This window comes from Pyxicephalus adspersus, chromosome 4 (assembly GCF_032062135.1).
Source record: "Pyxicephalus adspersus chromosome 4, UCB_Pads_2.0, whole genome shotgun sequence".
In the NCBI taxonomy this organism is placed as follows: Eukaryota; Metazoa; Chordata; class Amphibia; order Anura; family Pyxicephalidae; genus Pyxicephalus; species Pyxicephalus adspersus.
This window is the reverse complement of record NC_092861.1, coordinates 6851600-6878653: the sequence shown is the minus strand read 5'-3', so window position 1 is coordinate 6878653 and position 27054 is coordinate 6851600. Positions and strand designations below refer to the sequence as shown.

Sequence of the window (27054 nt, the reverse complement as noted above, 5' to 3'; positions counted from 1 at the left end):
ATGAATGGGAAGTCACCAACCCAAACTATGCATTGTGGAAGTCAACCACCCAAACTATACATTATGGAATGAATGGGAAGTCACCAACCCAAACTTTACATTATGGAATAAATGGGAAGTCACCAACCGAAACTATACATTGTGGAAGTCACCAACCCAAACTATACAATATGGAAGTCAACGACCCAAACTATACATTATGGAATGATTGGGAAATCACTGTTCCAAACTATACAATATAGAAGTCACCGACCCAAACTTTAAATTATGGAAGTTATCGACCCGAACTGTACATTATGAAAGTCAATTGGAAGTCACTGACCCAAACTGCATGTTATTAAAGTCATCGACATAAGCTATACATTATGGAATGATTGGGAAAGCACCGCCCAAAACTTTACTTTATGTAAGTCACCGACCCAAACTATACATTAAGCCCCCTAGCATTATAATTCTGTGCAAATGTTCATGCAAAAAGTGTTCCATTTTTTTGCATTGAAATTTATTTTACATTGTAGGCTGTAATTCTTAGGCATAACTTACTGATATTTAATAAATTCAATAATTACCTTTAAATAAAATAAATAAATAAAATTATAAATATATATATATATTATTTGAATATTTCTTTGTATTGAACTCATTACATCTATTTTGTATTGAATCCAATACAAAATTATTTGAATTTCCCGCCGCTAAGTCCAGGCCGCACCGACGCATGTACCGATGTCACCGGGAAACCCCGTTGATCGAATCGACACTTCCCGGCTGGAGATCGGAGGAGCAGGACATGTCGCCAGGACCTGCGAGGACCAGCAGGACACTGGGAGACAGCAATGGAACAAGGTAAGTGGGGTTTTTCTTAGTTTAAAGCCACCCCGAGTGTGACTCGGGATTACCATTTTTTGCAAGTAAAATGCATCCTGAGACACACACGCGATTACCGTTAGGGGGGTTAAAGAAGTCAACAACATAAACTATACTTGTTAGGAAATACTCATCTGGCCAACAACTCCGTTCTGTGTGCCATCGCAATATAAAACACTGTTTGTTCTGTCCAGAGATGTCATTTGGAACAGCCAGGAGAACTAAGATAGCAGCAGCCCCTGCTTCCCTTTAGCCGTGCAGCCTGATGGATTTAGGGCATCCACAGCATCCATTTGCAGGCTGTGCAGGGCTGAAGGGGATTCTGGAGGCTGATCAGCTCCTGACTCAGCCCTGCATTGTAATTGGCTGCTGCTTTTTAGCCTCTCTGCTTTCAGTCTTCTGTGCCTTTTATAGCGTCTGCTGGGCTTACCTGTGTTGGAGTGATTTTTGAGTACTCTGTTACTGACCTGTGCTTGTTCCTGACTGTCTGTTGAACTTTGCCTGGACCGACCTCTGCCTGTGACCCCGACTCTGTTTGTGCCTTTCCCTTTGTACTTCACTTGGTGGACTGATTTGCTGTGTTTTGACATCAGCTTGTTTTTGGATTTCCTGACATTCTGTACTAAGTATTTGTGGGCTCTGTACACTGTATTAGTGAGCTCCGGGTCGGCTACTGGCCTGTCTCCAGACACCATCCCTTGCCACCAAGTCACCAAGTCTTGGGGCAACCAAGGCTTAACAGGGGCTGCTACAGTCGTAGACTGCGGCGATAGATTGGGGGATTAGTTTCTGGGGAATACTGGTATTGACCTTGGCCTTACAATACCTTATGGAATGTTTGGAAAGTCACCAACTTAAACTATACATTATGGAATCATTTGGAAATCAACAAAACCAAGCTGTCCATGATGGAAGTAATTTAAAATTTACCAAGCCAAATTATACATTTTGGAAGTCAACGACCCAGACTATATATTATAGAAGTCAACAAAACCAAGCCATCTATGAGGGAAGTAAATAAGAAGTCAACCTAAACTCTACGTTACAGAAGTGAATGAGCAGTAAACAAAACCAAGCTGTCCATGATGGTCGTGAATAGTAAATCCTCAACAGAAAATGTCCATGTTAGAGGTGATGGGAAGTCACCAGCTCAAGCTGACCGTAGTAGAAGTGAATGAGCAGTCACCAAGCCCAAACATTATGTTAAAGAATTTTCCATTATAGAAGTGAATGAGCAGTCAGCAAAACTAAGCTATCCATGATGGAAGTGAATGTACAGTCACCAAAAGAGAGGGTTTCATGATAAAAGTAAATAGGAAGTCACCAACCCAAATGGTCCATGATGAAAGTGAATAGGAATTCTGCAACCCTAGCTGTTTATCATAAAAGTGAATAGGAAATCATCAACCCAAGCTGTTCACACTAAAAGGGAATGTGCAGTCACCAAGCCAAATTGTCTGTGTGATAGAAGTGAATAGGAATTTGCTAACCCAAGCTGTCCATGATGGAAGTGAATGAGCAGTCACCAAACTCAAACTGTTCATGATAGATGTAATTTGAAGTAGCCAACCCAAGATGGAACCTGATGGAAGTAGGCTTATCCTGGCTGTGGGTCCTACTAAAGCTCAAGGAAGCAGTGGCCAAAGACTATGATGGAAATGATTGACAGTTACCAACCCAAGCTGCCCACAAAAGAAGTGACCAAGCAACCCATTGGTCAAGCTAAAAGTGAATGTGCAGGCACCAAGCTGTCTACAATAGCACAGATTCAGCTGTAGCCAAACCAAGAAATCAAAGATAGGAGAGAATTGGTCACCAGCATAGCTACCAACTGTCCTGTTTTAGCCAGGACAGTACTGGTTTCTGACAGCTGTCACAGAGCTGTGTGAATCCCCAGAATTTATAAATTATTAGTGTAATTCCATAGGCTGCCTTGAGATGGGGCCAATGGTTTAGAGAGTGCTAGTACCCAATAAATAGGTAATGCAGATCTCAGCACTCCTCACTTTCTTCCTCAGCTTGTGTATAGGAGCCACATCCAACCAGAGATAAATGGATGAATGGATCATCCATTGTGACCATAAATACACATTGTTGAATCTTGAAAAGGAAAGTATTAGTTAAAAATGAAATAAATATGATATACTGTTATGTGTGGGCTGTTTTAACCTTTTATGGGAAATGGTAATGGGTACTAATTACCCCTGTACTCATTCTCCAGGGTAGGGTGGCAAATATTTGGGGGCCGCTTTTTTAAAGAGGGCTTCCAGATTTCAAATAAGCTCCTCATCTGCATACCTCCACAACACCATGTTGGGAGGTGTTCACCATTGGGCAACCTGGCTACAATGAATGTGAATGAGTGAACACTGGGCTAAACAGGCCATGGGAAAAGAAAGTCTTGAGCCATATTGCTTGAGTGTTTTAGAACAAGCAGGTCCTCACTCAAAACATTATAAACTGGTGTCCACTAAAGAAATAGGGGATCTGGAAGGGCAGAAGAGCTACTAACTGCAGTTATCTTTTATAATCTCTGACTTTGAGTATAGGGGATCATATGACCACTCTCTCACTTTCACAAAACAGCTGCTTGCTTGGTGATTGGTCCAGCAGCAGTCACATGTAGGTGGGGATGGAGTCCTCAGCCCTGTCAAAGCTCCTAAGCTGCATACATACGTGTAATAATAGTCGTTGGAAAGGATTTTTCACGATCTTATCCAACGACTATTATTGCACGATTGCAACAACTATTATTGTATGATTGCACAATCCTTTTCCAACGACTATTTTTGCATGATGCATGAACGAGTGCTCTACATACAGCACCGTTCTGCTTTATGCAGAGGGGAGAGCGACGGAGCGGCACCCTGCTGCGTGCTCTCTCCCTTGGCTTGCATTAGGATCGTTAGTCTCCATCGTCTGTGGATCTGCCAAAGCGGTCGCTCGAATGATAGATGACCGGTACTGTACACACGTCAAATTCTCGCCCGATATTGGCTCTGAGCTGATTATCGGGCGAGAACCGTTGAACGTGTGTACGTAGCTTAAGTCTACACAAGGCTTTCTCCTTTCCTTTCTGTAGCGGAGGACGAATGAAAAGGAAGCCAAGTACTACTGAGATGGAGGAAGTTTGTTGAGCTTGATAGCTATTCAAGGCAAAGCTCAGGTTGACATTAAAAGAACCTGACATTACAGAATTCTCAGAATCTCAGACCTGGAGCAAGTATGCAGATCAGGAGCTTTGATACTGTTAAAACTTATTCTAAATCAGTGACCTTGGTGGATTAGCATGACAGCCAGACAGCTAGCATTTTCAAAAAGAGTGACAGTAACTATATTCCACTCACATTTTGTTTTCATGGTAAGTCAAACTGGAAAAACACACATCCTGCTACTGTATTCCAACATTTTTTAGCATTTTTTTACCTGTACTGCTTTCAGTTGTCCAAAAGGAGGCAGTGTAAGGTTAGCACAGAAATCCTTTCAGAAATACTTCCATTTCTTCCTGCTGTCACTGAGGACAAATTATTTATGTTTCTTTGTGTCTGTGACCTTTACATTAGTACTCAGGAAAGCAGGAGCAGCGCTGATTTTATGTAACCTCTTATATGATTTTTTCATTATTGAGCTGTTGGGGAGACAACATGTCTTTATGCAGGATATAAGTAACAAAAATAAAGGCAGACAGTGTTGATGTTGTATTCAACACAAATATCTCAGTTTTTTTTATGGTGTTGGTTTTCGCACTATATATTCTCAGTATAGAATTAGGTGTTAGGGTGATACATAATATAATGGAAATTTTAGAGTTTAGGTTGAGGATTTTGGGGGAGAATAATGAGGCTGGTTGAAGGTTGTACTGGGACCTATTTACCTTTCTGTGCTAAACAACACACAATGGCTTTTTTATTTTTTGAACCAAATTCAAATTATAAATATTTTGAAGGTAGGAATCATAATTATTGGGGAGCCCCATATAATAATAAATACGCTTAGTATATTAGACATGTGGTGATATTTATTACGGGTGATATGGACTGTTCCTAAAGAGCAACTAAACCCATGATACTCAACTGTCCCTATTTCTTCACAGGGTGCTGGCATCTTCTTCTTTTTTCTCTTCCTGGAAACGATCTTTAGCCATCTTGCGGGAAGACGTAACTCGTGCGTAGGGGTTCATTCATTCCCCCAGGGGAAGCTGGGAATTGTAGCTCAGCTTTTTATTAGGGCTTATTTTGGCATTTCAAAAAATATAAGACAGTGCCTTATAATCGGGGAAACAGGGTAGCAGGGATTATTGCAGAAGGGATATCACCTGTCTTTTTCTGCATTAATGACGTACCGGATCGGGGTTCTTTACAAGTTGAACTTTAGTTAGGCATGACATAGGATTTTCCACTTGCTTTTTGGGTGCAATTTAAAGAGCAGCTCTGTTCTCCAATATACCTTATATAATTTTTTTGGCATCCTGACCACAACTCAATTGGTCCAAATGTGTGTGAAAACCATGCCAACTTGATGGCCTTCAACATGTCGGTCAACTATAAAATTTATATGGACAATTATGTATACATTTTACTGTTTGTAAAACAGTAATATTTCGAGAACAGGTAGTCCTTGGGTTAAGGACATCCAACATACGAATGACTCCCAGATACAAACAGGGCTTCCCTGGTCTCTCTTCTGCAGGACAGAGGTTGGAAGGGGGGCGGTTTGCATGAATTGCAGAAGAAATCTTTTGCTAAACATAGCTGAGACTGACCTCTTCTGCAAGCTCTGCAGTTGTTTCTTTTTGCATATCAAAGCACAGCTTTGCTCCAAAAGTTATTGAATGTTATTTTTTTTTTTTTTTGCTTTGTTTGTGATTAACTCACAGTGAGGTTTTTATACAGTAACTGACACTATGCTGCCTAATAATATGTTGAGACAAACATCTGTCCTAATTGCATTTAGAAAAATAATGTACCTGTTTTGACTTACATACATATTCAACTTAAGAACAAACCTACAGTCCCTATCTTGTATATAACCCAGGGACTACCTGTACTAATACCTGATAATGGGAGTAGAAGGAAACGTACCATGTAGAAACTTTAAGAGATGTTTTGGTAGTATTGCTCTCTTCAGACAAATACAGGGGGGGTCTAACTGCTTCTAATTTCAAACTCTAACTACTCGGGAGCGGCAAGGTGAAAAAATTGACAAATAAAAGTTTGCTGAAATGCCTTGGTAAGTGGTTGGAGTTTTCTTCTCACATGTCTCAAAGGATTGTGGGTCAGCTGCTGTCCTTCAGATCTCTAAACTGCTTCGGGTTGTGGAAAGTGTTCCTATCCTTTCCATGGAAGCACATCAGCAGCAGATCAACATGACCAACTGCACAGAAACCCCAAAAAAACCACACCACCTTCAAATGCTTGCAGTAATATTATTTTTTCATAATATATATTATGAATATTTCGTAATATTCAGGGATTTGGATGGATTAAGCCAGCCTTTCTCAACCTTTTTAACATTGATGAACCCTTTAAATAACTTTCAGGTCATCGGGGAACCCCTTCTATAATTACTATATTCACAGCTCAAAGTACATTAGTGTGATGGTCAGTGTGAATGTCTCTTACATAGCTGGCTGGTGGGAAGAATATCACCCTTACACATAGTCAAAAAAGTCATTGGTGTCACTTAAACTGACCCGAGAGGTCCAAGTTGCTCATTGCTCAAGGAACCGGCAGCAACCTCTGGATGAACCGTGGTTGGAAATTTAGGGAGTTAAGCTTCTCTGAACATAGCGTAGTGTAATAACTCTTTTCTGTAGGTAAGGAAAGGGAAAATTGTGTTGCAAATTATTTTATTAGACATTACTAGATTTTCAAGCTTTTTATGCAATGTGCTTGTCCAATACTCAAGAACGTTTATATCCTTCCTTTTTTCATAGGTGTCTTAATTCCACTTTATCCTTTATAAGATGAAGACTTCCAAAGGTAAACACTATGTGGGTCCATTTATAAAGCCGTAACATTCAAACATTCCCAGGTGAAAATGCAATATGTTTGAATAGCAGTAATTGATTTTCAACAAGGGAATGTTTTCATGAATGTCAGATCCAGTGCTTTATAACACAGACTTTTATATGTACATCTTGTCTTTTGTTATCCAATTAACAGCCAAAGGTTTAATTTGAGCAGTTTCTAAGGATTATTTATAAATCATAATTTTATTGTATTTTACGTAATCCACTTCTTGAAAACAAAGATATTCGAGTGCAGGCACCCTTTAATCTCGCTCACTGAGCAGCAAATCCCCCGTGTATAGCATTGGCGGACAAAACCCCCTCGGTTACTGTTGTCATGGAGACCGCATCCCTGGAACGACACTTGTTGTAATGGCTGCTATGTGTTCCGAGGGCGAGGCGAAGGAGTTTAATCATGATTGACGAGCTGCTCATTACCCAGAATCCATCAGGGGGTTTTAATGATTTGTCAGACAAAAGACATTTCCTAATATTTCCCCTTTATGAAATATTTTTCCTTATCTTATTCTTAGAATGACCTTCCCAGCTATTTTTAGGTCAAGGTGGGATTAATAATGTAAATGCCGATATAAAATGGGATGAATGAGATTTGTTGTATCCTATTATGATGTGGTCACACGTGTAGTCGGCTTGTTAATGTTTGATCCAAACTTGGCCCGTAGCAGCGGCTCCAAAGGCTTAATAATCTGCTTTCCAATGCACCTGCAATCCGAGCCAAAGAGTTTGTACAATCTGTTGGAATAAGCAAAGAAGAACATGTCCCAAATATGCAAAAAAGCTGATTTCAATCTGTGCATTTGCCTGACAATAGGACAAATGTACAGCTGTTCCGTGGTATATAAAGATACTGAGCTTGGATGAAATGTGGATGGTAATGAGATGCTAAACTTGGATACAAATCCCAAAAATTGGGGTATTTGGTGATTTGTTTAGCTTAATGAATTTAGATTAGATTAGAAAAACATTACAATCCTATGTGTCAGGTGCATAATAGGGCAAAAAAGACTGAAAACCCCCTCATTTCACCTATCCCTCATTTCTATTCTACACCAGGTAGTCTTTTCTCGTCTTGAGACATCGGATCTGAATTATGAAAGCTCTCCAAGACTGGAGATGATAGACTATCAAGGAAGAACCTGGGGGATCCGGCAAAATTGGAATTATTCTGGTTCAGAAATGAAAACATTATTATCTTTATTCATAATATTATTAATAATAAACAGGATTTATATAGCGTCAACATAATACACACCGCTTTACATTAAATAGGGGTTGCAAATGACAGACTAATACAGACAGTGACACAGGAGAACATTTATCAACTAATAGCAAATTATTTTTAAGAAATTCATTCCAGGTTTGCTGGACCACCCATGATAGTCTATCTTCTCCTGTCTTGGAGAGCTTTATAAAATCGAACCCATCATGTCCGATTAAACAAATCACATTAAAAGATTAGTTTGTTAAAGACATTACATTTTGGATGTAATTTGAGAAAAATTGTCTTGCTCAGTACGGTAGTTGGTGCTGGAAATGGTCATTAAGGCTACTATAGATTTCACTAGATTAGATCAACAACTGTCCACCAAAGTTCCATTGAACCCTTAGCTTTTCCCAGGAGTTTGCTTGGGGGTTACTTGAGCTACAACCTCCCCATCTGGTCCTGGCATATTTCTGGGTTTAAAACCAAATTGATCCCCGCTATACTCACCTGTCCTTGTTATGTCGGAGGATGCCACCATCGTCTTCCTTCTCTTCCTAGTTGTAATATATGGCCATCTTGATTTCCCAGGATGATCTAACTCCTCACAGTGTGTAGATGTTCATTCAGTTAAGGTAACTAAATGGGAAGCTGGGAGGATTGCTGGCTCAGCGATTTGCACTGTTCCACAGAGCAATCAGGTATGTAAGAATGCGTATTGCAGAAGGGACATCACCTGTCCCTTTCTGCAATAAGTCCTACCTGATCCAAAGTTTTTAAACTGGAACTTTAGTTCTGCTATAAGTGTTCGTGCAACGTGTCTCCATTGCTGTCGATGACTCATTCAATACTTTAGTAGGAGTTCCCAGAAAACTGAAAAATACTTTAATGGTTCCTCTGGAGTAAGAAAGTGTCACCCATCCCCGCTGGTCCAGGGTCCTTACACTCCCTTGCTGCCAGCACCAGGCCTGCTCTGAGATCCCAGTCCTTGCTCACTTCTTGGTCCAGGTCATATGACTCTCAATCAGCTGCCCCTTTGCCTCAGAGGACTAGAGTGTTCCGCAGATGCACTCCACCTGCTGGCGGGCATGTGAACACAACATGAGAATGCCTCTTCATCAGCTCTCCCTCTGGTGGTGAGTTGAAAGTCTGCAGATCACATGACCCTCCCTTTATAGAGAAGTGACTGGCAACAGGAAATTGCCTGAACAAAGAATTCCCGTAGGCTCTGTTCCCAGGTTCCAGCTGTTCTGTCTGCATCTCCAGTTGCTGTATTTCTTCTGTACTGACTCTGGCTTTGACCCTTGACTATTCCTGTTTTCTGCCTGCCCTGACCTCAGGCTTGTTTGACCACGCATCTGTCTCATATTCCGCCACCTTGTCTGATTCCTATATGTCATCAGTCACTTGCCCCTGAAAGCTGTCTGCAGCGTAACATCCTTACCTCTAGAGGCTCTAGACAAGATCGGGCAGCTGCTTAGACTCTGCATCATGTAAATGTCCTTGCCTGCTGGGCTGGCATGGAGGGTCCACCATTCTGCCTGGTGCTACAGTGACAGAAGGTTGAAAAGGCTTGATTAGTTTTTAGATTTGAAAAAAAACAGAGAATGTAATGAGACTCTATTAAAAAAATATTGCTTGGCTGATTAATATTTGATCGATATATTGATCGAACATTGGTTGGGAAGACCCATTTTTTGTCTGATTAATGTTTATTTCAGTCTCCTTCCACCTCTTCATGCTCTCCCTAACATTTAGCAGCCAATATGAGCACTTCCTCCAATTTTAATACCAATACAGTCATTTTTTTTTTAGAACAGCATGAAGCATTCACATTGGCTGCTGGTTGAAAAGAGTGCTCCCACCCTATGTTTTAGTCCTACAGTAGTACTCTTTCCCTATCTGCCAGTTGTACACCTGCATCATCATTCCACCAAATTAGTTTACGATGCTGATCTTGGACATGTACTGTAAAGAAAACATAATTTTATAGTTTTTGCATTATTTATAGATATGTGTGTTCCGCATAGAGAAATAATCATTGTGGGACTCCTGGCACTCATCGTGTATTTTCCATAGATAAATCATCCGGTTATTGCTCCTAACTGATTTAACAAGAAAACATGGCACATATTTGCTTTTAGCACACTGATGTACTTTTAGAAGAAGAAGATTTTGTACCTTAGGATTTTATGTCTCAGTTTCCGAGAATGGAAAGAAGCAGTCTAAGAGTGTGCAGCAGTTACAGCTATAAATATAAATATCTGAACATTGGTGGATGGCAAAGAGAGCAATCCAGATACTTAGCCGAACAAGAGATAGGATGGCTACACTCTAGATATCAGCTGTGGCAGAGGGTGGGCGACCCGTTATATAAATTCAATGACTGCAATTATTGGCTGCTGTCCGACAGTGATGTATGTCATGCCATCCGATTGTCTGTAAAAGTAAACCTTGCACCACATATTTCTTATTGTATCCAAAGTAATGTGCAAGTGTAACATTTCCCAACATTTATTACCTTTAACAAAGATCACATTACTTCCCCTGCAAATACCTACCAGCCAGCAATTGAGAATAAGGGCCTATTATGCCTTTGAAAAATTATCGCAATTGATTCTTATCTGGCACCCGGGATTTGTGAATTGTCATGAGAAAAAGAAAGTACACCTTTATGTATCATGACAAAACAAAAACACAATGGGCCTGATTTAATAAAGCTCTCCAAGGCTGGAGAGAATACACTTTCATCAGTGAAGCTGGGTGACCCAGCAAACCTAAAATGGATTTCCTCAAAGTCATTTGCTAGTAAATGTTTTAAAACCTGGTCTAGATCCATTTCAGGTTTGCTGGAGCACCGAGTTTAACTGATGAAATTGTATCCTCTCCAGTCTTGGTCCTTTGTGTCAAGTTCCAAAATTACTTAGATTAACCTCAGGTGTAAAGCATCATAAAAAAGATTGCACCATTTTTTTTAAATTTAATATAAGTAACACCAAAATGATGAAGCTCTGTGTGAAAACTTTGCATACATCATTGTGTTTACAAACTTTACAAACCCATGCGGATATGGTCTTTGAAGAGAGAAGAGGCTTTCTCCTGGCATCCCTTGTTCAGTAATTTTTTTTCAAATTTTACTGTCATTTATGTGCTAACTAAAGCTAAAGTCTGAATTGTAGCTCTTGCGTGTTTCACATGTTCTCTGAGCATTGCACAGTCTGACTTTGCTGGTTTCTCCTTGCTTGTATGCTGTTAATGCCAAATTCTGACCCTACAATCCAAATGTTGTACCAGAAATCTTTTTAATTTGTCCAATTTTTGTAAGCCTTTGTGACTTGCAGTGTGACTTGTGACTTGCAGTGTCAGATGCAAGATGACAAAAGGATTTATAGCGCCAACATATTACATGTACATTAAATAGGGGTTGCAAACGACAGATACAGAAAGTGAGACAGGAGGAGGAGAGGACCCTACCCTGAAGAGCTTACAATCTTGTGTTTTTTGAGTTACTGTTGTATTTCTCCAAGTTTGAACCAGTATGGCCATTCTCTTCTGCCTTCTGGCATTAACAAGTCATTTTCACCCAAAGATCTGACACTGATTTGATTCGCAGTCCAGCGAATATTCCAGCAAATCAAAAGTTTCTGAAACATTAGGACAAAACCATCTGGCACCAAGAACAATGCCCCAGTCAAAGTCACTTAAATCACCTTTCTTCTCCTTTTGAACATCAGATGTTTGGCTTAGTAATCACTTCATACTTTGTCATTGGTTGATTAGATATTTGCATTACAAGGAGTTGAACATGTGTATCTAATAAAGTAGCCGTTGATTGTCTATTGAGCATTTACTCCTATTTAGTGATAATAAAGGTGAAGTTCTTTACAATGTGAAAGCAGATCAGTACTCAATGGGTCCAAATGATTTATTGTACAAAAAAGGGTACATTGATGAGTTTTATATCATGAATTTAATTGACACTTTGCACTAATTTAGTTTCATAGGTTTATTGAATGTTATTTATTATGTATATGTTTAGATGAATTATTCTTCATGATTGCTAAGCAATGTAAATTTGATTTATGATATGTAGTTGTGAAGTATTTGTTCTATTTATTGTAGCAGCTCGCACTTTATAGTCACAATATTGCTTTTGTGGTTTTATAATTTCATGTTGATGTTGTTATAGTTTAGCTAGCGCTTCATACAAGCAATTATCACATATGTTTGGATAAAAAGAACATATCCTCTATTACCATATTACACTAAAAAAAACAGGTCTTTAAGTGTTTATATCCATAAGGGACAATTGGTGTATCAATTTGAATCTTTGGCCCTGATTTATTAAAGCTCAAAGTTGCAGAGGATACACTTTCATCCATGAAGCTGGGTGATCCAGCAAACCTCCAACAGATCTGATCCAGGATTGAAAACATTTGCTAAAAACTAGCAAATTACATTTAGAAAATCCTTTCTAAGTTTGCTGGATCACACAGGTTCACTAATAAAAATGTATCCTCTCCAGCCTAGAAGAGCTTTAATAAATCAGGCCCTTTATAAGGGTCATCTTCAAACAAAATGTAGGATTGATTTATTCTCCGTCATGTGTATGATCTACAGAGACAATAAAATTAGACCTTAACAATAATGGCTACATTTCAAGTAGTCCATGCTTGAAATCATACCAACAGTTCTTTTATAGCAGTGTTTCTCAACCAGGGTTCCTCCAGAGATTGCTGGGGGTTCCTTGAGCAATGAGCGATTTGTGTTTCTCAGGTCAGTTTAAGTGACTCTAATGATCTTTTTTGTTATCTGTAGGGGTGACATTCTTCCCACTGACTACCACACTAATATACTGTGAGCTGTGGATATAATAACTATAGAAGGGGTTTCCCAAGACTTACCCATGTTATAACTATTGCTCTACAGTATAAAGAAAACACATACATCTGCAAAGAAAACCTTTGTTTGCAAGGGTTATTTTACATGGATGGTTGTGAAGTGATACTATAACCATTTGATAGGCCCGAGGTGTTTGTTTAAGCAATAGGTTGATTGTCAGCTGACTACTAGATGCTGAAGTAGCATCTGGGATCACGTTATGTACATTAACCTCCTGGGCGTTACACTGATGTCTAGAGTTCTGTTCCAAAAGCTGTTTTTCATGAATTTTTTTTTTTTTTAAATTGTAGACCTGTAACTTACAGAAATATGTCCAAACAGGGTTCTAGTAGATATCATGAATATAAAAAATGTTTGAAACACAATCATGTAAAAAAAAAAAAAATTACTTTTAATAAAATTAAATAAAAGACACAAAAAATCAGCCTAAATAAGAATACATAAATAAATGAAAAATACTGAAAATGCGATAATTCGGTATACTGTATAGTAATATATTTTTCTAAAACACCTCCCTAGTGTCCGTCACATACCTATAGACAAAACCACATAAATATATTTTTTATTATTTTGTATTGGATTGGATACAGGACTTTGTATTCAATCCAATACAAAATGAGAACAAAATTCAAACTCTCATTTTGTATTGGATTGAATACAAACTCCTGTATCCAATCCAATACAAAATGAGAGTTTGAATTTAGCAATTACATACTTTGTATTTATTTTGAATTATTTTGTATTGGATTGGATACAGGAGTTTGTATTCAATCCAATACAAAATGTGTTTGAATGAGTTTCAATTTGAATTTCCCGCACACGCACCGACGTCATCGTACGCGCTGACGTACACGCTACGGAGGGAGAAGAAGCCGGCTGGCTTCTTCTTCTCCGCCGGCCGGCTTCTTCTTCCCGGAGAGGGCACTCGATGCTGGAGGACGACGCTGGAGATCGACGCTGGAGGACGACGCTGGAACACGACGCTAGATGATCGCAGCGGCACCCGGTAAGTGATCGATAAACCCGAACTTTTCTCACTGTATTTTCATACAGTGAGAAAAGTTCAGGGTTATCGATAATTGTAATTATTTTAAACCCGAACCAAGGTCGGGCTTATCGCTCAGGTGGTTAAGCTCCTGTGACTATTGTTTATTACGAAATTGTATTTGTTTTAAGGATAACCAGCAAGAAGTAGTGGTAGATCAACAGCTAGCAAGAAATGCAGCCACTGTGCAACTGCCGGATCCCACATTACCCTAACCTGCAAAAAAAAAGCTCCCTCACTACTTCCCACTACTATATATCTCCACTCCTATTGTGTCTTACTGCCCATACCTCCTAGATTGTAAGCTCTTCTGGCAGTGTCCTCTCCTCCTCCTGTGTCACTGTCTGTATCTGTCTGTTATTTGCAACCCCTATTTATTGTACAGAGCTGCATAATATGGTAGAGCTATAAAAATCCTGTTTATTTTTATTACTATTATTTTTATGTGACCTTTGTTTTTCTAAAGCAGCACTATACTATGTATTTTATTGGAAATGCATCTCAAGGCATGCATTAGGACTTGCATCATGACACACACTCGGTGATGCAAGTCGAGATGTGTTTACGCACCTCATAATGTCAAGATGTGTTTCTCCAGCTTTCACACATCAGGAAAAACCCAAAGGTGTGATAATAGCAGTATGTGTGTGCTAATTTCCTGGAAAGTGAGCTGGGGATTATAAATATTAATAAACTGTATTTATATAGCGCTAAGATATTATGCCGTGCTGTACATTAAATAAGGGTTGCAAATGACAGACAAACAATAAGACAAGAGGAGGAGAGGACCCTGTCCCGAAGAGCTTACCATCTAAGAAGTGGGGGAAGTAGCACACAATAGGAGGGGGATATGGAATATTGGGAAGTGGTGAGGGTATACGAAACAGAAGAAGATGGGTGGGCAAGTTTGAAAAAATGTCATCACTCAGTTTAGTCCCAACACTTTAGTTTTTGTATATTAGACTATCTATGCCAAAAGCTAGAATCTTAACAATACCCACAGGTCTTTCTGTTCATCAAGCTGATATTTCTGGTAGTTTAGAAGCTCACATGCACTTATGAGGAAAATCAAAACAAGCACCACAAGTAAGTACAATAGTCTTGCAATTTTCGGACAAAAATAGGACTGTTCACGTCACTCCGTAGTGGAATGCTTGCTTTAATAACACCTCTTTAATACCTCCATCACACAGTCACTAAGCATTATATACAGATTTACCCAACATGAAAAGACTTTTCTCATTCAGAAATATATACGGAAAAGTGCCCAGACAATGACAGGAGTGAAAAGTTTGAACCTTGTTTTTAAACTCTTTATACTTTTTTTTTTTAGAATTCTCATTGCTGACTGTTTTTTGCCATTTTAGGCCCAGAGAAGATATAGATAATAAACTGCATAGGGAGTGTAGTGTGCATAGAAAAAAGTTTTTTTCCCATGATACTATGATGATTCATATAATTATTTATGTCTAAATTCAAAATCTAGAACACAAAACTTTACCGAACAGTTGTTTGGTAGAGGTTTCCCCAGAGTTGATTTAGAAGCTAAGAAAGGTTTTGCCACAACATTTATCAAGTCAGTCCCACCACATGCTCCACCTCAGGTCACTAAATAGACTTAACACAACAACTATCGTTATTCCAGACGTGTCCATATATTTAGGGGGTTGTGAAGGATAAATATAGGAGGATCAACATTGGAATAGACACATTTCAGCCTGTTTTTTGGTGCAATTGCAAAGCTCTCCAGACCTTCCATCATCAGGTTTGTAACATGCTATCCTTGCTACTTCAGTATTATAAGTGGGATGCGATTTAGCTTCGCCATACACAGGATGATTTTCACATTCCATCGAGCAGTCCATTTAGCATATCTGGATTCTTTATTTCTAAATTCGATTGACCAAAAGTGATCCATATCAATGATAGGATGGAAAGAACTTTGGTCAAATTGTAAAATGTATATTGATCATAAAGGTATCTGGCGGGGTTTTGCAAATGCTTGTTTGAGTTCATCATTTATCAAGTAAAGTCATAAAATTACCTTTTGATCAATTACCAAGAATCAATACTAAAGAAATGACTGTGCATGATGTCCTGTAGTATGATCAGTTCATTTTCCATCCACCATCAACATTAATACCGAACAAGACCATCAAATCGAAACATCGATTGAATCAAAATGAAGGTATGGCTAACTTTAAGGAGAGAGAAAGGGGGTGAAAGAAAAGCATAGCATTGTGCGAGTGACAAAGTGAAATAGTGCGCTGCTCTGAAATATCATATAGCCTATTCTCAAATTTTTCCTTTAGTGCATTTCAGCAACATGCATTCAAATGCATGAGTAAAAGCTATTATATTCTCTTTTGTGTTTCTGCCAGGGCTTCTATTTGTGTTCTATTCACTCCTGGCATTACACTAACACACATGGCCTGATTTATTAAAACTCTCCAAGGATGGAAAGTAAACACTTTTATCAGTGAAGCTGGGTGATCCAGCAAACCTGAAATGGATCTGGTCCAGGATTCAAAACATTTGCTAGCAAGTAGCAAATAACTTTGAACCAATCAATTCCAGATTTGCTGGATCACCCAGCTTTACTGATGAAAGTGTATCCTCTCCAGCCTTGGAGAGCTTTAATAATTCAGGCCAACAGTCTCAGATAAGATCAAAAGTAAAAACTGTATTTACCCCGACATGATCCCTTTACAACAAGCTTGTGTGTTGCCTATGAAGGGCGAATGTCTTTCTGTCTATTAATAATCCCCTTCCCAACAATGCATACTCACTTATTTCTTTACACCTCTCTCCATTCATTCACAAAAAGTAAAGATAATGGGCCTGATTTATTAAATCTCTCCAAGACTGGAGAACATAGACTATCATAGGAGAACCTGGGTGATCCAGCAAATCTGGAATGAATCCGGTCAGTGATTGAAGACATTTGCCAACTAATAGCAAATATTTTTTAATAATACTCCCATTATAGAATTTATATCTTATCCAGTTTTGGAGATCTTTAAAAAATCAGGCCTAGTGTGTGATATGTCTGAGCTAGTATATTGGGAAGTCTTCAACTTGGTGTAAGCACTGAGAAGGCTGAGTTAAAGCGTACAGTGTTTTTATCTTGCTTATGGAAGCTGAACAGAGTAGTGCAAGAATAAAGTAACAGTATGTGTTGGGGATTAGGGGGGCAATAAATTGCCCCGGACTTTTAAACATAATCTAGATGAAAGGTTTCTACAATAAAGTAGCCTTTTCATTTACCTCCCTGGTGGCCTTTGGTGGTCTTCTTCCTTGCACTACTTGCAACACTGCAAGCATTGTGCGACTTTGGGGCTTTTCTGGAGAGTAGGAGCCCTACCATATTCCATGAGTGTGCTATGAGTCTATTCTCTGGTAACTACAAAACTCAGCATTGATGTGGAGTTAGAGGAAGGAATCATAGCACACTGGGGAGACACTCCCGTAAATGCCAAAGGTTTACAGGGACTATTGAGCTGTTTTTTAACCTTACCAAGAAGCGTTGGAGACTCTTTTGCTTTTCCCTGCATAGGCAAAGCAAAGGTTTGCTTTATGTAACAAAATAGGAAATATCTATAGTAGATTGCGGGGTCTCTTTGTATGCTTTGAATTATTTATTACATGTATATACATTACAGTTGGAGAACAAAGATGGGCAACTGGGTTTTTTTCCAACAATTGTACAGCTACAAGCATCACCCTTGGATAGCTTGACAAAGTACAGCTTGTAGTTCCACAGCAGCTAAGCAGCCACAAGATACCCAAGTCGGCTGCAAGGTTTGTGACTGCATAGAAAGACTCAACATTATTGCACAACATAATTAAAATAATTTCCATGAGCCCACAACATATTTTATGGCTGTGACTGTTGCAGGTTGATGATTTAGGAAGAGGGATCCGTACATGCCCAGGACTTTCTGCTCTTGTATAGTGGTTATGCCAAAAGTTACATATAAAAGAAACATCACTTTCAAGTATTAAAATAAAATAAAAGGTATTTTCAGCTTTAAATGTGCATACAGCTCTTATATTCCATGCCATATTAAAGACCGATGTAAAGATTTTATTTTTATTTTTAGATTTAATGTTGTATGTCACATGGATGTGGGCATTCACTGTCCCAATTTAATAGATGTTGATGTTTCCAGGTTCTTAAAATTGAAATACCCGATATGATCCTTCATTTTTGTTCAATTTATTCTTCACTTTTCAACCAACAAGAGATGGTTATCTCTCAAAAAGTTTCTATCCTGCTTCACATTCCACCCGTCCAGTGTGCCCAGACCACATCAGAAGCAACCCAAAGAAAAAAAGCAACAAACACGGATCCAGTTACCTTCTATACATCTCACTGATGAATCATGACAAAATAGTTGATGGCACCCAACTTTCCATGAAAAGTATTTTAACATTGTCACACAGCTCTTCTTACACTTGTATCTAAAGTGGTGTATGATGGAGGTGAGAAGCCTTTGCGTTAAGGCACTGGCGTTTGAAGCGCAAGCTTTAAAGTCTTAGAAATTCAAGCCAGGATTTCATTGTGCCTCGTATACAGAAATACAGTGTTGAAGAAGTGAGCAGAACCCACCAGTCCTGGGGAACCTATAGATATCACGGAGCATTTAAAAACGGACGTTGCTGCTGGATTTACAATGACAGCACATGCTGAACCCCCCTGCCAGCAAAAGCAATATATATAAACCACCAATATCGCTTTCAGGTAAGTGGCAAACGCTCAAGTAACAACACTTTTCATACCAACTTTTAGATTCACCAGGATCTGCTTCTCACAAAACTGTAGTGAGCCAAGAGGTGCTGTAGATCGCCAGCGTGGACTTTACACAGAAGTAATAAATAAATAAATATGTTAACTCCATAAATACATAGTCTTGACGTCTTTCACGGCTGAGGTCTTGTCTCCAGGTAGACTGAAGCAGAAGATGGATAGTGGTGGACACCCACTATCTGGTCCTCGTTGAGTTGGAAGCAAAGCCTGGCTTTTGGGGTAATGTGCGTGGGTGGAGAGGTTAGAGAGATTAGTGTCACTCATGGGTAGGGGAAAGCGGACGCCTTTGGCTGCTTGATGACAATGAGGTGTGGGTCGTTGAAGATGGGACCTTGGGCTGAACCTTAGGCTGCTGACACCTGAAAACAAAACAACATGGATGCAATCAGTGGTGGAGCCGGGATGTCAGGCCTTAACTATCTGTGACCCATTTTAGCTTGAGAACTAAAGAAAGCATTGCTCAAAAGTTGTTAATAAAAACATTGAACATTTTTAATTTAGGTAACTTACGTAATCTTTATTTGGCTTTATCTGAACATTGTATAAAAATACCACTATGTTCCTTAACAATATTAGAACTAGAAGACTGCTCACCAAGACCTGGATTTTCTAACGCGTGCAGCAGCCGGACGCTCCAGGAGACTGTCCAAGCGAGTCAACCTCTCAAGGTGCAGAGCTCGGGGGTCCTGCTCAGACCGATCCTTGGAGAAGTCCATTTCAAACACAGTTGGAGGTGACAGGTCCAGTTCCAAAAACATTATATTCTCTGCCTAGTAATAAAAAAACAGAACTTTTGTTACAAGGATGTGCAAAGCACACTATAGAGCACATAAAAACTATTTTTTAAGAATGTTTCAGGTTGACAACACTAGTATTAATAATTTTATTACACAGTATTTATATAGCGTGGACATATTACGCAGTGCTGTACAATGTCTATAGTGATGTCACTGGCTGTCCCTCTCTGTCTCCTCTAATACAATCAAAGGTCAATTTTGAGGGGGAGCCAATTAACCTAACTGTATGTTTTGGAATGTGAGAGGAAACTCACTAAGACACTGGGAGAACCTGCAAACTCCATGCAGATAATGTCCTGGCTGAGATTCGAACCTGGAACCTAGTGCTGCAAAATGCTAACTACTGAGCCACCGTGCTACCCCCACTAAGCCGCCATTGTTAGTAGCAGCACCCACTGTTAAGAATCTTTATAGCAGCTACACAAAATCAAATAATTGCTTAGTAAAGCATACACAGTTAGGAACAATGGCATTTAGATTTTAGATTTACATACACTGTTAAATAAACCTGTTCCAAAACATTGCTAGGCAACAAAACCATAATGTTCTGATACATAACCTAGTGAAAAATTACTTCTGTACGCCCCCACAAAGATACATTCAGAGCTTAAACATGGTCCTGGCATTTCAGGCACCTCAATTACGTATTTGGAAATGTTCAATTTATAGATTAAAGGAGGAGGTACCCAAGCTCTAACCTGGGAAAAAGTTTTATTACTGAAGGTACTCAAGGTTCAGGGGGTAATTCAACCATGAGAAGACATTCCTATAACCCAATGACATGACAACATCTCTAAGGCCTTGGCTCTTGTGTCCATGATGTTAATAGAGAAGTGATGCTTTATTTACTTCCAAGCAGCCCACATCCCTTCAGAATTGGGTGATCTGGTCACTGTGGGCCTGATTAGGTAAAGTTCTTCAAGATTGGTGAAGATAGACTACCATGAGAGAACCTGGGTGATCTTGAAGAACTTTAATAAATAGGACCCTGTGTCTCCTAGCCTTCCTGTTTTTTTCATTTGCCTTTTAGAGAGAGGTAAGGAGAACAGGAAGGATGGCTAATTTTTCATGTAATATCACTCGTAATTTTGTAGGCATGCAGGCCCATTTTTGGCCCCAAAACTGTGATTTTTAAAATAGTTTGAATGTATGATAGACCAGAGTACCCAACAAAAGTTTAATTCATTCAGCTTACTACACAAGAGCAGAAGGCCCTCAGGTGCCCTGAAATCTAATATTAATAATAATTACTCACCCGGTACCTTGGGTGGTAGCCCATCACCATGGCAACCCTGGCATACTGACTTATAGGCCTCTTGTATCCAACAGCTGAAGACGGGCGCCTCTTCATTGTACTGCCACTGGCGCTAGATCAAAGAACAATCCGTAACAACACGATTTAAATTATAGGAAGTAGATTAGGACACTTTCACATCAATACAATTTGCCATTCATAATATCCCTCTGCTAAGCTCGTTGAAAATGAAGCATGTAACCTCCAATAGTATTATTTACATGTGCTTAAAAAACTTCATAATGGTTTTGTGCATTGTCTGTAATTAGAAATGAAGGAATTGTTTCACAAATTAAACTTGAAGACCATCTGGATTGATTGTCTGCTGAATGAAGCAATTCTTCTAGCCTCTGGAGGTAAGATATGGCCTGGTGCCCTTCTTTATCAATCCCTACCAAAAGTGCAGGAGTATTAAAACAGATTACTTTTTAACTAATTGGCAAAAAAAAAAGAAAAGTGTTATAGGGTTGGATTTCATATCCCCCTTTTGTTTGGTCGGTACTATATGGTCAAAATTTGGTGACATCTAGCTAGGATGTTGCTTGCTGTTCTTGAATCTCATGTTTCCATTAATTATATATAAATATTGTTTATACTGCTTCTGCTCTCTATAAACAACATTGCACACTTTTGTCTAAAATACTTGCAAGCAGTATAAGTTGAAGGTAAGGGGTAAGGGTTAGGTATTGGGGTTTGGAAGGGAGGCGTTTGGACAGCTTGCAAAGTGGGAAATGCATAAGCAGGACTCTAATCATTAAATATTTATTCAGATTTCAATGAGGAAAATAGTGGTGGGGAGCTGACCTGGGAATTCAACAGTGCTCTCAGGTTCCCAGCAATTAGGGAATCATGGATATTTTTTATGACCCAGTCCACTTTAGAACCCCACTTTTCTAAGGAAACCTGAGATTTAAAAATGTCTACAGTAAGTTGTGTTTAACTCACTTTCCTGGTGGCACAAGCGGCTGAAATTTCCACTGGTCCTCCTCAGCGTCATAGTACAGGCGGTTCATGATCTTGTTTTTTTCCTCCGGGGGAATAAAATTTTCGATGATCAAATACCTGCATGTAAGAAAAAATACTCAAAGTTCAGTCTGATGTTCTGAAGACCTGTTTTCTGAAACAACAAATGTGGTTCACACTCACTTGTATTTCAGTTCTCGGGTCTGCTCATTTTGTGCTTGCTCAAGGTCTTGTCTCACCCGTACATACTCATCATGTTGGTCCTGGATTTCCCCCTTCACCGCTTGCAGTTTGGCATACAGCTGAAAGAACAGTAGAGACATAAAGTAACTGTCACTAATGTTAGAACCTAAAAGGCCTACTTCTAAGTAAAGATGCAGTTAATATTTACAAATTATTCGAGTTATACCATCCATCTTGGCTGAAAAACAAAGCTTGCAAAATCTTTCTCATCCTTGGGAATGTTGAAAAGTGACCCCTATGTCAGTAGAGGACCAGTAGTGACCTTTAGAAGGAACCACAACACACTGCAAATGACCAAGCATTTGAACTACTACTTTAGAAGGAACCACAACACACAGCAAACAACCAAGCATTTAACAGACCCAGAAGTGTTCTTGATGCTGAAGGTGACCAAACTTTATTTTTCAACCCAAAAGAGTGCTTTCCAGGTTTTAACAATAGCAATATAGTCACATTATTTCATAAATGTACTTCCTTGCCTTAAGAATCTCAATAATTAGGTATACTAATGAGGTACCTCGAAGGAATAAGGAAGGTGTACAACTTGTTCATATTTGATATAGCCAAAGTTTCTGCTTTAATAAAATGAAATGGCCCAGAATTGATAGATGCTGAGACTGTATTAGGGAAGTCACTTTCCATATAAGCTAATTCCCTTGCTCAATACTCATTAATTTTAAGTGTTGCTGCAGTAAGTACGTAAAGGCTTATTTGGCCTTCATATGGTTACAAAATATTTTCATGACCAGCGGACATTGATACCTCAGAATAAACTTTGCAGTGTGAGTATGCTAAAAAGAGAAGCCTGCAATGTTTACTAAAACCATGGTCAATGATTGATTCCCACCCATCAGTATCATTTGTAAGTGTGCACAATGGCACATTCCAGGCTTTGAAAAGAAACATGAATTATTGTTCTTTAAGTATAAAACATAATTACATTATTATACATATATATGGGTTTCCTGATAATGGGGAATTGTTTTTTTTAAAGGTTAGTTATGCATTAAAAATGTGTGTCAGAACAAAACAAGACATTTACTGTGTAATGAACAGTTGTTTGTTGTACACAATAGAAGCCTGGGTCAACAGGCTTTTGTTATCTGTAAGCTGGAATGTAAAAGTCATTAGGATTGCAAAACCCATTTGAAGCAGGTCCCACCAACAGCCATCAACGCAGGCTCTAATACAGGGAGAAAGTATGAGCCCACCTTTTTCAGCTTCTTGGTCTTCATTTCAACCTCCTGTTGTAGAGACGTGTATGTTCCTCTCAGTTCCACTGTCTCTTCATCCCGCAAAAGCATCTGTTGTAGAATCTCACGCTCTCGCCTTTTCTGTAGAGCAAGAAAGGTCATGGATGAAACATCATGGATATCGTACATGACATAAAGTGGTTTCATTCTGACAGTTTTGCCAGATCAGACCATCATCCAATGTCTGTGGAGAACAGTTTGGACAGATCAGACCATGATCCATTATTCAAAAATAACCCTTAGATACTACTTGCTTTGTCCATTCTGGCTAAACACGATTCAGTCAATATTGTCTCCTAATAAGCCAGTCACTGAGGTATATGCAAAGGCACTACACATGTTTTTATAGAATTAAACATGAACAGTAAACTCCGGAAGCCATATGTTACCGCATGTGCCCCTTAAGTATTAGGTAGCGTGCGGGACAAGAAAGATTTCTTAGTCTATGGTTATTGGCATCAATATACTTTAGCAGCCAACAGTGTTTGAAATATAGTTGGTAGAGAAAGTTCACCTGTTATTTCTATAAATCTTCTAAACTGAAAATGTACTTGTAAAGCAAATCTCTAAAAAGCTCAATAGGAACCCCAAAAGCCCATGGAGCAAATATCTTGACCTTACTATTGGTCAATGAGGATGCCAATTATAAGGATGGACCAAAAAAAAGGGATTTTAAGTAATTACACAAATTTGAAAATGTAATACTAAATAGCTTTTAGTAATTTATGGCAAAACCAATTCTATGCTATATTTCTATAGCATACAGTTGTATATAGGTCTATACAGCTGTTGCACCCATTTAGGGGTTGAAGGGTTTTTACTTCCTGATGAAATTTAGGCTAATCCCAAGGTGTGAGAAAAGACATCCCAAGGTGGACAGGAATATCCATAAGTAACAATGGCAGGAAAATGTCTCCACTGGGCAAAACAAGAGATGAAACAAGCAAGTGGATTCCTAAGTCTACTAGACTTTAGCTAAAACTGAAACACAGCTGTATAAAACTGTATTAAAAACCTAAGTTTGCAAAGTAAAGCAATTATGGAAAAATAATGGGAATGAGGATACCAGAATTCCAATAACAATACACAAAGAGGAGCCATATTAAACACATGAACAGTGTTCCAGAGGAAAACCAATGATTATTATTAGGAAAACCCAAACCTGCACTTCACCTGTTCCAGAGGCAAACCAATGATTATTATTAGGAAAACCCAAACCTGCGCTTCACCTACCTGCTCTGCGATTTCCTGGCGCTTTATCTCCAGCATCTTCTGTTGTTCATTGGTGTGGTCTATGATGTTCTTTCCTCCAATCAGAAGCTTGCTCTCCATCGCCTGTGTCTCAACAAGAAGTAGAGAAGAGTTAGCTGTCTGAGTTATAGCAGAACTACTTATGATAATAAATGCTAAAGAAAACATATAGAAAATTCTAGCTAAGAGAACAGCACAGTTATAGAACATCTCATGTGTAGTTACGTTTTTTCACATGGCTTTTATAATCAGCGGTGGTAAGAAAAAAATAAAAATCCAATTTGTCCGACCATCCAGGCATCCTTGGCTGGAAATCACTTTTGTTAGATCTGACTCTCCATAGGTGTCCACAGACCATTGGCCATGTAGCCTATAAATTCTGGTTTCACTGGTATTCCCTACTTGCAAGAATGTATCGGGCTTGACCCTTTAAATCCCTAGATCAGTGTTTAGGGTTCCAATGATACCTTGGGGTTTCTATGGGTTCATTGAGCAATAAACAATTTCTGCATTTCAGATAAGTTCAACTGACACTAATGATCTTTTTGTCTATTGACTTAATTTGGAGTTCTTCTTCTTTAAGGTATATTGTTGGGTAGAGGTTGATTCTCACTATAGTGTATTATGGGATAGAGTTACATATTTTTGTAATGGATCACTTCTGCCCAGATACCAGACACTGCCTCCAGACACAAAAAGGAAAAGGAGGACTAATAGTTTAACATATTGCTTTGTGGATTTTGTGTTTAGTCAGTAGATTTCCTTTAACATCACACCAGGCATTTGTTTTACTGAAATAGAACAGCGTTGGAGTAGGCACCACTCTCTATGAACCTGATCTCGGCTAAATATATGAAAGATTTTTGATTTGGCTGCAGCAATGATCATTCTCTTGATTCACCTGGCAAGCAAAAGCTTGCTTACCAATAAGTGCGAGTGCGAATGGTGTTTTGCTAGGCACCCTTTCAAAATATAGATGTGGTGTAATGTGGTGTAAATGAAGTCTCAGATAATGTGAATAAACTGCAACTGGTTAAACTCCTGATTTTGATAGATAGGGATGATGAACATGTGAAAGTGTGTAGGCCATTTACATGCCCCTTCCATGCTTACCATTTTAGACCATAAAAAATAAATACACAAAAAATGACCAACAAATCGGGAAGATTTGGGAAGTAAGGTGCCTGATATACACATAGGTCTATACTCAGATACACAAAATGGAAAAAAATGCTAACAAATACTCAATGGACCACTTTGTCTTGTTCTCCAATACAGGTTGTAGGGGGTTAGCTCCAAATGCACTCATTGCATAGAGGTATTCTGAACTTTATTTCAAATTTCAGGGCACTCTGCCCACTTTTATTCACCCAGAATATTAACACAATGCAATCACATCCAGGGTTTTTTTCACCTCACAGGGGATCAGTGTCATTACCAATACACAAATACACAAATTCTCTCTGACATGTTCACAGGTTTTAGTCCTGCAGACCTAAACTGTGGGAGACGTTCTCCCAGAGAATGGGTTTTATGCAGCCTTTGTGCCTGACCAAGGTCTATACTCAGATACACAAAAGTAAAATCAAACAAAGACTTGATAGACCACTTTGTCCTGTTTTTCCAATACAGGTTGTTAGGGGTGCTCCAAATGCACTCACAGAGATATTCTCAACTCCAATTTAAATTTTAGGGCACTCTGCACACTTACATTCACATAAAATTTTAACACAATGCAAAGAAAAGCTCAAAGGGGATCAGTGTCATTACTAATACACAAATTCCAGCCTCCTGGCTCTCTTTCTGACACTTTCAGCTGTTTTGGTCCCACAAATCTAAACTGTGGGAGACCTTCTCCCAGAGCACAAACTTCACATAGCCTTTCTTCCTGAGCCACACTTTAACCACAACCACACTTTATTATCATTAGCCAGGTGCTATCCTTAGCCAATTTTTATGCTGGAAGAGGGATTGAATTCCTGGCCCACTTATTCCTTCCAAGATACTTTGGAGCTCGATCTCAAATAAAGGGTCAAAATCTGCAGCAACACAAATACCCAATGGCTCAATCCAAGCCCTTTAATTCCTTTCCAGGTGAAATTGTGGGAGATAATGTCAAATACCCTCTGAATTTGGCATCACATGTTTTATTGTACTATAAGTTATTTGTAAAGACTGTTAAACATTTTTTTTGTAGACTAGTTTTTCCTTTAGGACCATATTGGGCATCTGCTGTGCTCTGAAAACTATATAGAACAGAAGTTTAATTTTTAGAACATTTAATAACTATCAGCAACCAGATCGATGAATATTTTAAAGTGACAGATCTTCTTTAAGTGGTAATGCTTGGATGACCATAGTGCTGGTTCTAATCAGAGCTGACCACAAAGCCCGGTG

At 38.9% G+C, this 27054-nt stretch overlaps 1 protein-coding gene across 2 annotated transcripts in view; it reads right to left on the bottom strand.

Moving 5' to 3' along the window:
• Positions 1-15185: 15185 nt before the first annotated feature.
• KIF3C (kinesin family member 3C) overlaps positions 15186-27054 on the bottom strand; it is a 48717-nt gene continuing 36848 nt past the window's right edge. The window contains exons 2-8 of one of the 2 annotated variants that reach the window (XM_072407282.1): positions 24640-24747; positions 23365-23487; positions 22094-22212; positions 21893-22009; positions 20909-21020; positions 19451-19626; positions 15186-19215 (exon numbers count right to left, since the gene is read on the bottom strand). In XM_072407282.1, coding sequence (XP_072263383.1) covers positions 19113-19215; positions 19451-19626; positions 20909-21020; positions 21893-22009; positions 22094-22212; positions 23365-23487; positions 24640-24747 — 858 coding nt within the window. In that variant the 3' untranslated portion in view covers positions 15186-19112. The remainder of the gene's footprint in view (positions 19216-19450; positions 19627-20908; positions 21021-21892; positions 22010-22093; positions 22213-23364; positions 23488-24639; positions 24748-27054) is intronic. The other variant, XM_072407283.1, reaches the window with a different exon arrangement.